The sequence below is a fragment of the Heptranchias perlo genome, chromosome 5 (genome assembly GCF_035084215.1).
Source record: "Heptranchias perlo isolate sHepPer1 chromosome 5, sHepPer1.hap1, whole genome shotgun sequence".
Lineage (NCBI taxonomy): Eukaryota > Metazoa > Chordata > Chondrichthyes > Hexanchiformes > Hexanchidae > Heptranchias > Heptranchias perlo.
Window position 1 is genome coordinate 6,761,714 of NC_090329.1, and position 12,526 is coordinate 6,774,239.

Consider the following 12,526-nt stretch of genomic DNA (forward strand, 5'->3'; position numbering starts at 1 on the left):
TTCTGCTCTGATTTTCTGTGTACTTTGAATACCAATGACGGGGAAGTAACGCATACAGAAAGATCTCTTTTCAAGAGAAGGAAAGACTGTTCAACTTCCACATTGACTTGCCCAAAGTCCTTCATCAGAAACAGAAGTTAAGGAAGAAAGACCAAGCTTTTATTTATAGTGCTTCATCACATCGCTCAGAAGGATTCCAAAATGCTTCACATACAATGAATTATTTTGAAGTGCAGTGATTGCTGTTCTGTAGCTGAATACTGCAGCTATTTTGCGCATAGCAAGGTCCCACAAACAGGTGATTGACCAGTTAATTTGTTTTGGTGCTGTTTGTTGAGGGGAACTTCTTTGAAAGCTGCCTTGGGATTTTTAATCTCTACCTGAACAAGCAGACAGGGTCTTGGTTTAACTTCTTATTTGATGGACAGCAGCTGTGTCAATGTAGCACTACCATACTACTGCAGTGCTGTGTCAACCAGATTATGCCCTCAATTCCCAGAATAGGACTTGGACCCACACCTTCTGACTCAGAGGAGAGACTGCTAGCAATGAAATCCAGCTGACACATAGCAATTAGTAATTGGTGATGTGAAAAGATCTATTGATAAGTATCACAAAAATGTCCTGGACTACCTATGGATGGTCCATTCACTCATGAGCGTGTACTGCTGTTCAACTCGGGTGAATTGGCCATCACAATGTTCACCCTGAATGATATTTCAAAATTTTCATTCTGTTGATCAAAAATTTACATGCAATCAACTTGGCTTCCTAATGAAGGGGTCAAGAATGAGTCCTGCCGTACTTGTTTACACACTAGAACATTATGGTGTTATCTGTGCAGTGATGTACTAACTTGCTTAGAACCAAACTTAAAAATGGGTCTGAGCCAATCTTGTAACTCGAAACGCAAGCTTTTTGACATGCCAAGAGGGGGTGTCTCACTGTCCACTGGGCTTTGTGCCCTCCTTGTCCTAAATATGAGCCCCCCAAACAAGTAAGGAAGCATCTGTCACCACTGTCAGTTGAGAAGGGGAGGAGGGCTGCAGCTGAGAAAAACATTTGCTCCTGAGAACACCAACTCAGATCCAAAGCAGAAGTTTGGTCTAAGTCCCCTAGATCAGACAATAAAGACTGCATAGGAGATCACTGATGAAGCAGGTTTAGCTGTAATAGTATCTTTGTTTCTAAAACTTCACATAATGATTGAAGACTGTCCTGCCTGTTGTGGACTAAAAACCTAGACAAGTGTGACACTTTTAAGTTACATGTTTTGAAAAATGTCACAAAAATTATCAGTTGGGGACACCAGCATTCATAAATGCCACTGAGCGTTTCTGACCATGCTTGATTCTTGCTTTAGTAGACTCAGGAGATCAATAACACAGTAAGAAATGTAGTGATTAGTCATTACCAAAACAAACAAAATTGCAAGACTTTGCTAAAAGTAAGCATGCAGCTGACAGCAGAACTGACAAATGTTTAATTGGTTTTAAATAACAAACTGTTATTCCTTGAGCATGGTCCTACTTGGTATAACATGGTAGCCAAAGAATCATATGGATGATATCCCAAAGGTTACATTGTCATAAAGGGAGATTATCTCTTTTATGATTTTCCCCAGGGAAAGGTGCTGGTGCCAGTCTGGAGTGTGGAGATTCCAAAATGATTATAGCTCAGCCTAAAGTGACAGTGAATTTATGTGCCATCAGTTTTATTTTTAAAAAAGGAAATGAGCAAACAGATAGCTCAACATCTCTGGCACTTCCATGGTAAGAAACTGAGTTTGAATCTGCATCAACAAACATTTGAACACAACTCTTTCCAACTGGGAGAATTTTGACAGATCTTAGGTGTACACGATGAAGCTTATACCAGCTGACCATATGAAAACGTAGTTTAAGCATTTATTTAACAAGGCAAGATATCCAGTGTTTGCATTTGCATTACCATGATATAATGAACATATAACAATATGTTCTAGTCTTACATTAGGAGGGGGAGGTGTCAGTAAAACTCTGAATCAAAATGAAATGTTACAAATATGCAATTTAAAAAGTCACTTTATTTATTTGAAAATGTTGCTAATAATTGTCAAACAAAGTATCAAGTGCTCTCAGGCCAGGTATAGCATGGCCAGATGCTGAGTAATTGCCCCTTTACTGGATTTCAACAGTGTCCAATGACCCCCAACCCTCAGAAGAACATACATGACTGCACTGGAATAACTTTTTCACTCTCCACATTATCTATGATATTGGAGATTCCCAATTGGTTTTGTACAGTGAACCCATATCCATTGCAAACTGGGTTGAAACCGCCTGAACTCATTTTACATAAGCCCTTCATAGCTAGCAAACAAAAGACTTTCAATCCATTGACCTGCCTGGATTTGAGTACCGGTCCTTCATTGAAAAAGCTAATCCACGCTTTAATGCATTAACTATATATATATATATATATATATATATATCTCAAATATACCATGTCCATCTCATGTTCTTGAATTAATTTATACCATGCTGGTAACAGCATTTTAAATGTAATAAATGAAAAGATTGCTATATCATTTGGCTTGTTCCTGTTCAATATATAAAGTCACAAGACAAGCCAGCATTCAAAAACACTGTACCAGGAAATCAAATAGCCACCAATTAGCTTGTGTGCTAGAACAAGTATTAACCTACTTCTACTGGGTTCTGGAATGTCTCTAAAGTCCAGAAAAAATAACCATGACTACTGTGGTAGAGATCAGTCAGATTGAAGAATGGTCATGAAATGGTTATGCTCTCACAATCACCCACTACTGCAAGAAAAAATTCTCCTCTGGTGCCTAATCCATGATTAAGTACAGTTTCTACCATTAGTGCCAAAAAAATGCAGAACATTTTTGATACATAATATATATCTCAGAAATACATTTAAGCAAACACTAGTGTACTCCACAGAGCATATACAAATTTAAGAAGGTGTCAAGAGAAGCTCTTGTGGTATCGTTTCATCAGTATTCCCAATGGACTGTGTACCTGATATGTGCGTCTGGTTCACTCCAAACCCAGGTGGACATATTTTTTGGAAAGAGTCCTGCAAGGTGAGCTGCTGTTGAAAGTAGGGCAACAGATCAGTTATTTCATTGGCTTTCCCCTTATCTTCTTTGCTGCAAAAAAAGTTTTATAAAATTAGTATTTAAGCAACATAGGGGTTACTGTCTGTAAACAATTACAATATAAGTTAATTTGTACTATGAAAGAATCTAATGATGCACACAATTTTACTGCATTGAGAACTATGGAAGAGTAAATTCCTATATATTGATTAATAGGTGGTACAAATCCAACCAAAATTATTGCTGCTGGTTCTAAGTAAAAATACTCAATTGGAGGAGGGCCAATTTCAATGGGATGAGAACAGATCTGGCCCGGGTAAACTGGAATCAAAGATTAGCAGGCAAAACTGTAATTGAACAGTGGGCGGCCTTTAAAGAGATGATTCGGGTACAGACAAGGTACATTCCAACGAGGGAGAAAGGTAGGGCAACTAAAGCCAGAGCTCCCTGGATGATAAAGAATAAGATGAAGGAGAAAAAAGCAGCATATGACAGGTGTCAGGTTGATAACACGAGTGAGAACCAGGCAGGATATAGAAAGTTCAGAGAGGAAGTGAAAAAGGAAATAAAAGGAGCAAAGAGAGAGTATGAGAATAGACTAACGACCAACATTAAAGGGAATCCAAAAGTTTCCTACAGACATGTTAACAGTAAATGGGTAGTAAGAGGAGGGGTGGGGCCGATTAGGGAATGTAAAGGAGATCTACTCATGGAGGGAGAGGGCATGGCTGAGGTATTAAATGAGTACTTTGCATCGGTCTTTACCAAGCAAGAAGATGCTGCCAGAGTCTTGGTAAAGGAAGATATAGTTAAGATACTGGATGGGCTAAAAATTGAGAAAGAAGAAGTACTAGAAAGGCTAGCTGTACTCAAAATAGATAAGTCACCTCGTCCGGATGGGATGCATCCTAGGTTGCTGAGGGAAGTAAGGGTGGAAATTGCGGAGGTACTGGCCATAATCTTCCAGATATCCTTAGATATGAGGGTGGTGCCAGAGGACTGGAGAATTGCAAATGTTACACCCTAGTTCAAAAAAGGGTGTAAAGATAAACCCAGCAACTATAGGCCAGTCAGTTTAACCTCGGCGGTGGGGAAACTTTTGGAAACGATAATCCGGGACAGAATTAACAGTCACTTGGATGAGTGTGGATTGATTAGGGAAAGCCAGCACGGATGTGTTAAAAGCAAATTGTGTTTAACCAACTTGATAGAGTTTTTTGATGAGGTAACAGAGAGGATAGATGAGGGCAATGCAGTTGATGCGATGTACATGGATTTTCAAAAAGCGTTTGATAAAGCGCCACATGGTAGGCTTGCTATTAAGATTGCGGCCCATGGAATAAAGGGGGCAATAGCAACATGGATACAGAATTGGCTTAATGACAGGAAACAGAGAGTGGTGGTGAGCGGTTGTTTATTGGACTGGAGGGAGGTGTGCAGTGGTGTTCCCCAGAAATCGGTGCTGGGACCACTGCTTTTCTGGATATATATTAACGACTTGGACTTGGAGTACAGGGCACAATTTCAAAATATGAAGATGTTACAAAACTTGGAAGGATAGTGCACAGTGAGGATGATAGCCATAGACTTCAAGAGGATATAGACACTCTGGTGTCATGGGCGGTAATGTGGCAGATAAAGTTTAACGTGGAAAAATACGAGGCGATGCATTTCGGTAGGAAAAATGAAGAGAGGCAATATAAACGAGAGGGCACAATTCTAAAAGGGGTCGAGGAACAGAGGGATCTGGGGGTGTGCGTGCATAAATCGTTGAAGGTGGCAGGGCAGGTTGAAAAAGCATACTGGGTCCTGGGCTTTATAAATAGAGGCATAGAGTACAAAAGCAAGGAAGTCATGATGAACATTTATAAATCACTGATTCGGCCACAACTGGAGTATTGTGTACAGTTCTGGGCACCGCACTTTAGGAAAGATGTGAAGGCCTTAGAGAGGGTGCAGAGGAGATTTACTAGAATGATTCCAGGGATAAGGGTCTTAAATAGACTGGAGAGGCTGGGATTGTTCTCCTTGGAACAGAGAAGGTTGAGAGGAGATTTGATAGACGTGTTCAAAATCATGAAGGGTCCAGAGTGGATAGAGAGAAACTGTTCCCATTGGCGGAAGGGTCAAGAACCAGAGGGCATGGATTTAAGGTGATTGGCAAAAGAACCAAAGGTGATATGAGGAAAAACTTTTTTACACAGCGAGTGGTTATGATCTGGAATGCACTGTCCGAGGGGGTGGTGGAGGTAGATTCAATCATGGCCTTCAAAAGGGAACTGGACAAGTACTTGAAATGAAAAAATGTGCAGGGCTATGGGGATACGGCAGGGCAGTGGGACTAGCTGGATTGCTCATGCATAGAGTCGGCACAGACTCGATGGGCCGAACGGCCTCCTTCCCTCCAATCCATGCCCTCTGGTTCTTGACCCTTCCACCAATGGGAACAGTTTCTCTCTATCCACTCAGTCTAGAGTGCTGTAACCTTGTATGATTCTATTACTTTTCATCACCATTTCTTCTGATAAACATTCAAGACACACACACACATACACAAAAGCAATATATATATATAAGTTGTAACGATTCAGGTAAGAGAGGGGTCTGAAAATCAGTATTATAATTTTGCTATTTAAATATAAAAAGAATGCAATTTTTATTTTCACTTCCTTTCTAATGTTAACACAAAAACCGCTGATTTTACAATATAAAGAAAACTGGCTTTCATGCTGTAAAAGCATTATGATTCAAAAACATTAATACACAAAATGTACCATTTGCAACATTAAAATATCAGGTGATAAGCATGGAAATACTAAAACACAAATGGTGCAGCTTCAGAACTATTTACACTTGGCATGAAATCAGATGCAGTAGTAAAAAGTTATTGCAGCAAACTTAACCCTTTACATGTAAACTTCATTTTGTGGTACAGATGCTACTGAATATCTAAACACATATAGGTTTCTCTCCTCCCCCTTCCTTAAGAAACTATCACTGGACAAATACAAGTCCATGTATTTCTCTTTCTTACTTGTAATGTTTACCATCACTTTCTATTCTAGTGGCATTAAGGTGTATTTACACAGGTATGAGACCAGTAGCTGCAGTTCAGCTTCCAGCCAGGCAGAGTCTGTTTCTACTGCTTGGCTGGAACTTTAACTGGAGAGAGCTCCACACATGTCTAAATCAGCACAGCATCTCCCAAAGTTAGAAATTTAAACTTCTAGTGAGGAGATGTCCTTGAGGGAACGAAACTACTTGTCCCTGCCCCGTCTGGTCAATATGTGACCCCAGTCCCACAACAGCTTAGTTGCTTCTTAACTGCCCTCTGAAGTGGCCTAGCAAGCCACTCAGTTGTATCAAATCGCTACTAACGTAGCGGTTCAAGAAGGCAGCCCACCACCACCATCTCAGGGCAACAAATGCCAGCCTTGCCAGCAATGCCCACATCCTGAGAAGGAATCAAAAAGGAGGCGAGAATCTTGCTCCCTAAACATCTGTGTTAGTCAGGCAAGTTCTGATGAAACGTCATTGATCTGAAATGTTAACTCTTTCTCTATGTTGCCTGACCTGCTGAATGTTGCCAGCATTTTCTGTTTTTATTTCAGATTTCCAGCATCCACAGTATTTTGCCTTTGTTTTAAAGTTTACAAAGTGTTCAAGGGGTCTAATGGACCCCCTGAGCACTTTGAAAATTAAGTTTGACAAAACTGGATTTGCATTCAATTTTGGGCACCGAGCCTCACACAAGATATATTGGGCTTGGATTCACAGAATTATACCAGGGCATAAAGGGTTAAATTATGAGAACAGATTGCATAAACTTAGTTTGTATCCCCTTTAGAAATTTAGAAGGTTGATCGAGGTTTTAAAATGATAAAGGGTTTTGATAGGGTAGATACAGAGAAACTATTTCCTCTGGTGGGGGAATCCAGAACAAAGGGGCATAATCTTAAAATTAGACCTCGGCCATTTAGAAAAAGAATAAAGGACTTATATAGCGCCTTTCACGACCTCAGGATGTCCCAAAACACTTTCGCAGTGAAATCAGGTATGGAAATTAGGAACTCACTTCCTGAAAAGGCTGTGGATGCTGGGTCAACTGAAATTTTCAAGACGAGATCGATAGATCTTTACTAGACGTGGACATCAATGGATATGGAGCAAAGGCAGGTAAATGGAATTGAGGTACAGATCAGCCATGATTTAATTTGCTCCATGGGCTGAATGGCCTACTGTCCTTAAGTCCCACTCCAGGGACTTGAGCACAAAATCTAGGTTGACATTCCAGTGTAGTACTGAGGGAGTGCTGCAGTGATGGAGACATATCTGCACATCTTTCAGATAAGATGTTAACCCGAGGCCCTGTCTGCCCTCTCAGGTGGACGTAAAAGATCCCATGACACTATTTTGAAGAAGAGCAGGGAAGATCTCCCCAGTGTCCTGGCCTATATTTATCCCTCAATCAACATCACTAAAAGAAAAACAGATGATCTGGTCATCAAGACACTGCTGTTTGTGGGATCTTGCTGTGTGCAAATTGGCTGCCGCATTTCCTACATTACAACAGTGACTACACGTCAAAAGTATTTTATTGGCTGTAAAGCGCTTTAGGACTTCCTGAGGTCGTGAAAGATGATATATACATGCATGTCTTTATTTCTTTCTATCCCCCATGCAGCATAAAGTACTTCAGTCAGGTTATGGAAATATCTACCAAGTGCATTCCTTTAGATTGAGTATATTGAATAACACTTGTCCTTCTAAAGATTGTCTGCAGGGGTTTTTAAGTCTCCACAAGTAGCTGGCAAAGCACAGCAAATACTGGAAGACTGGAAAAGAAAAAACTGAACTGCAATCTTTCTCTAAAATGACCAGTTCTGCTGACGCCAATATTTAGGGGCTGATGTGCTCCAAATGGATCTTTAACAGTACCTGCCTACCTCCTTAAAATATTATACAACAAAATATGGCCATGTGCAATTGGACAGTGAAACATAAACAAAAAAAAAGGATGTTTCTAGCCAGTATTTCAGAAAACAGGTACAAATGTATCAGGATCTGCTAAATTAGGATGCACAGGAATTGATGGCAGTGTTTATACCAAATGTCCATTTATTGTTAAAATCAGACACGATCACCCAAGATAACATCACGACTTTTTTTAAGCATCACAAATTTCAAAGCCCTGTTTCATCCTACATCGTCCTTGGTATAATAAGGGGATAGTGCTGATAAGATCATAGAAGGCTTTAGATCATAATTTCATCTTGTCCCAACAAGATAATCTTATCAGGTTCACCCTGTACATGGATTTTACTATTTAACTAGTCAATCTCCTGTGGCCTTGCACATGGGGAACAAAGACCAAGTGCAGTCTTCAAGTCACAGAGGGTTCCCCTGGCTGGAGAGTCTAGAACTAAGGGGCATACTCACAGGATATGGGATCGGCCATTTAAGACTGAGGTGAGGAGGAATTTCTTCACACAGAGGGTTGTGAATCTTTGGAATTCTCTATCCCAGAGGGCTGTGGATGCTGAATTGTTGAGTATATTCAAGTTTGAGATCGATAGATTTTTGGACTGTAAAGGAATCAAGGAATATGGAGATTGGGCAGGAAAGTGGAGTTGATGTCAAAGATCGGCCATGATCTTATTGAATGGCGACGCAGGCTAGAGCGGCTGTACGGCCTACTCCTGATCCTATTTCTTAAGTTCTTAGGTACAGGGTGGAAAGTAATTGGACAAGGGTTGAGATAGGACTGCGAAGGTTGCGGTTAGGGCAGAAGGGGAGGGTACAGCAGGGTGGGGCAGGAGGTGGAAGGTAGAGTGGGTTGGAGCAGGATAGAGATTGGCGCGGTGGAGATAGAGGAGAAGGGTATAGCATTGTGACAGGCCAGAGAAGGAGAGATAAAGAGGTGGGGCGTATGGTAGAGAATCAAAGGTTGCTGGAGGAGGCCGCAGGGCGGGCGGGGGGAGCGGGAAGGGGGGACAGATGAGGGGTGATGAGAACATGGGAGGGCAAGACATCCAACCTTCTCCAGGAAATGGCTTTTGGCCGATGTTACGTACTGCAGTTAACTCAGTTTAGTCGATTGACAGGCAAGTAACATCATGTGGCATAATGTTATGACCCACAGCGCCACCTACTGGCCAAATACCATTACACTGTTGAGACCACTCACTGTTTTCAATATATAATAGAAAGGGTACACTGAAATCTACACTAGTTTTTACTGTGTTTCAGTCTTGAGTGTAAAGCAATGGACAATGAATGAATGCTTCAGTAGCAATCAGGTAGGTATCGACTAGCTAGGTATCAACTCCACAAACAGATCATGTTAGCAGCGAAGATCAGAAAATTCTGAAAGCAAACAGCAGGACCTTCAGCAACTCAAGAGAAAAAGGACAAGTTATCTTTTCACATTCGTTCTTTGTAGGAAATAATATAACAAGATAGAGGAGCTACTTTCTAGGACTAGGCAAAACAAACAGCGAAGGTGGCATCAAGTATATGTCAAAAGCCTGATATGCTAACTATTGTTACAAAAAGACCTCTAACGGGGTAAGAGCCTGATAATATAGACCCATCAGATTTGTAACTCAAGAGCACATTATGAGTTGTTTACTTTCATACATGAACTACACAGTGTGCTCTTTACCATTTGTGAATGTACGGTTTTTGAAATTACGAAAGTTATAAATGTATATGGAAGGGGACTAAAGATCAGCACACTGGCTCCATCTGGTGATCAGGATGTGGAACAATTTCACTTTCCTGGTAGGTTGTGATTGCTGTAGTTGAAAATATCCTCAAATTTCACTTTGACAGAGATCTGTTTACCATTGATCCACACATTAGATATTGGATATGTAATCTTACACTTCAGATGTATGAAGTACACACCATCAGTGAATTATTTCAAACTCAATGCTTTTCGCATGGCCTTAAACAGGGCAGCATCACACAGGAAATGAAAGTACTTCACCAAATGGCCATAAGATGCAGTCAACTTGCTTTAAAAAAATATTTATAACACATTTTTAGGACCATGAAAACAAGCCCACCACTTTTTCAGAGATTAATTCACGTACCATTTTTACCATATCTCTAATCCCCTTCTTGTTTCAGAAACACATCCAATTTTCCCTTCAATCCATTTATACTGTCTGCTTCAATGCCTTTCCTTGATAACCTATTTATAATTTGGGTGAAAAAATTACACCCAGCTTCTCACTTTAAATTTCCTAATTTATTCTTCTGTTATTGCAGCCCTTTCGTTTGCCTTGTTTTTACTGCAGCTAAATACTGTGCTAACAGTGCCACAGATTTCAAATCCCTTTCTTTCCTGATCAGCACACGATACCAGTTTGTTTGGCGTACAAGTTCTTTTGGTCCTTGCTTCAATGCTTATAATTTACACTTATCTATATTAAATTTCATCCGCCATCTCTTGGCCAAGTTAGTTGTGAAATGTTTCCATCTATGCCGACCCTCTATTTCCTGTATTCAACCCAATTTTCTATCCAGCACTAAACTTTGCTTCCTATTTCCTGACTCTACCATAGCCATTAATCATCAATCTGGAGCCTTGTCATAAACTTGCAAAATTCAAGTATATGTCAACCATATTTTCTCTGTACCACATCAGTCTAAAAAAAAAACCCCACCAGCTTAGTTAAATATGTCCATCCTTTCCTGGATCCATGCTGACCAACTTTTAACAATTCATGTTCTTCCAAGCGTTAACCCATTACATCCCCAAGTAATTGCCGAAGACGTTCTCCAAGACTGTTAAACATGCTGGTCTACCTTTTCCAGTTATGTCTCCTTGACCCATTTTTAAATAGTGGAGTTAATTTTGCCACTTTACTTTAGAATTTCTCCTGAATTTAGCAAACGTATAAAATGCCAGTTAGTTCTTTCAGTACAAGCTGCCTGAACCAGATGCTTAATCTAAATTTAAGAATTTTAGAATTATAGCCTTCATTATTTGCATGGAAGGACGGCTTAAGCAGAGATAGTGCCAGAAAACTTCTGGGAATCTGAAATTGTCCTACAGTGCTGGATACTATGATGAAGATAAGGGTGGGAACTCGGGGAGGGAAATCTGAGGTGGGGAAGCTTTATGGACAGAATGGCCTTCACCTAAACAGAACCAGTACCAGTGTCCTACAGAGAGGGTAAATAGAAGAGTGAGGGGGGATTAAACTAACAAGGTAAGAGGAAGGGCACATTTTACAGCAAATCAGGTAGGGGTTACAATTAAGTATTGTAAGGGGCAAAGCAATGGTAAGCTTGGGTAAGGGATATGGAAAGATGCACCTTAAGATAAATAGATAAATTATGTAGCATTGTGAAGGAAAGAATAAGAAAATAAAATAGAAGGGAAAGGGGTACTGAGAAGGACAAATTATTCAGAGTTGTTTATAAGCGAAGGAGCAAAGCATTGGAAATAAAGTTGGGGAACTAGAGACACTAACTAGAATGGAAGGACATGCAGTTGTAGCCTTGATGGTAACTAGGCTTCAGCCAGGTTTCTAAATATTCCAAACAACAGAATTTTCAAGAGAGACAAGTGAAGGAATAATGGAAGTATTCCTTGTAATTTTAAATCTGGGATCGATAGATTTTTTGCTAGCCAAGGGTATTAAGGGATATGGAGCCAAGGCGGATAAATGGAGTTAGGGTGCAGATCTGCCATGATCTCATTGAATGGTGGATCAGGCTCGAGGGGCTGAATGGCCAACTCCTGTTCCTATCTTCTTAAGTAGATGTGACCTTATTAATGAAGGACATAATTACGGTCATAGAAAGGGAAGTTTATATTGATGGTGGTGCTCAAACAAAGCCTTTCAGAGTTAAGTTAAGAAATAATAAGGGACTCATTACTATATTGGGAGTACGTTGTAGCCCACAAGATAGTGGGAGAAAAATGAGGATGTAGGCAATTTAGACGGGTTTATACTAGTAACAGTTACAATGTGGATTTCTAAAGAGGCGAAATTTATCTTGGATGGTAACATATCGGCCGCCCATTTTACACCCTGGACCATTTTCTTTTCCCAATGATGATGAATTTCACTCCCTGAGTATCCTAAGGTAGATTAGGATAAGTAAGGTAAATTAGAGCCAGGACTTTCAGGAGTGATGTTAGGCAACACTTCTACACACAAAGGGTGGTAGAAGTTTGGAACTCTCTTCTGCAAACGGCAGTTGATGCTAGCTCAATTGTTAATTTTAAAGCTGAGATTGATAGATTTATGTTAACCAGAGTATTAAGGGATATGGGGCTAAGGCGGGTATATGGAGTTAGGTCACAGATCAGCCATGATCTCAACGAACAGCGGAACAGGCTTGAGGGGCTAAATGGCCTACTCCTGATCCCATGTTTTTATGTTCCTATAAATGTTTGTG

The 12,526-nt window shown here is 40.3% G+C and overlaps 1 protein-coding gene across 3 annotated transcripts in view; it reads right to left on the reverse strand.

The window, feature by feature from the left end:
• Positions 1-12,526, reverse strand: part of fbxo9 (F-box protein 9) — a 124,644-nt gene that overhangs the window by 42,579 nt on the left and 69,539 nt on the right. For all 3 annotated transcript variants that reach the window (XM_067983997.1, XM_067983996.1, XM_067983998.1), the window contains exon 6: positions 3,027-3,157. In XM_067983997.1, the coding sequence (XP_067840098.1) occupies positions 3,027-3,157 (131 nt within the window). The remainder of the gene's footprint in view (positions 1-3,026; positions 3,158-12,526) is intronic.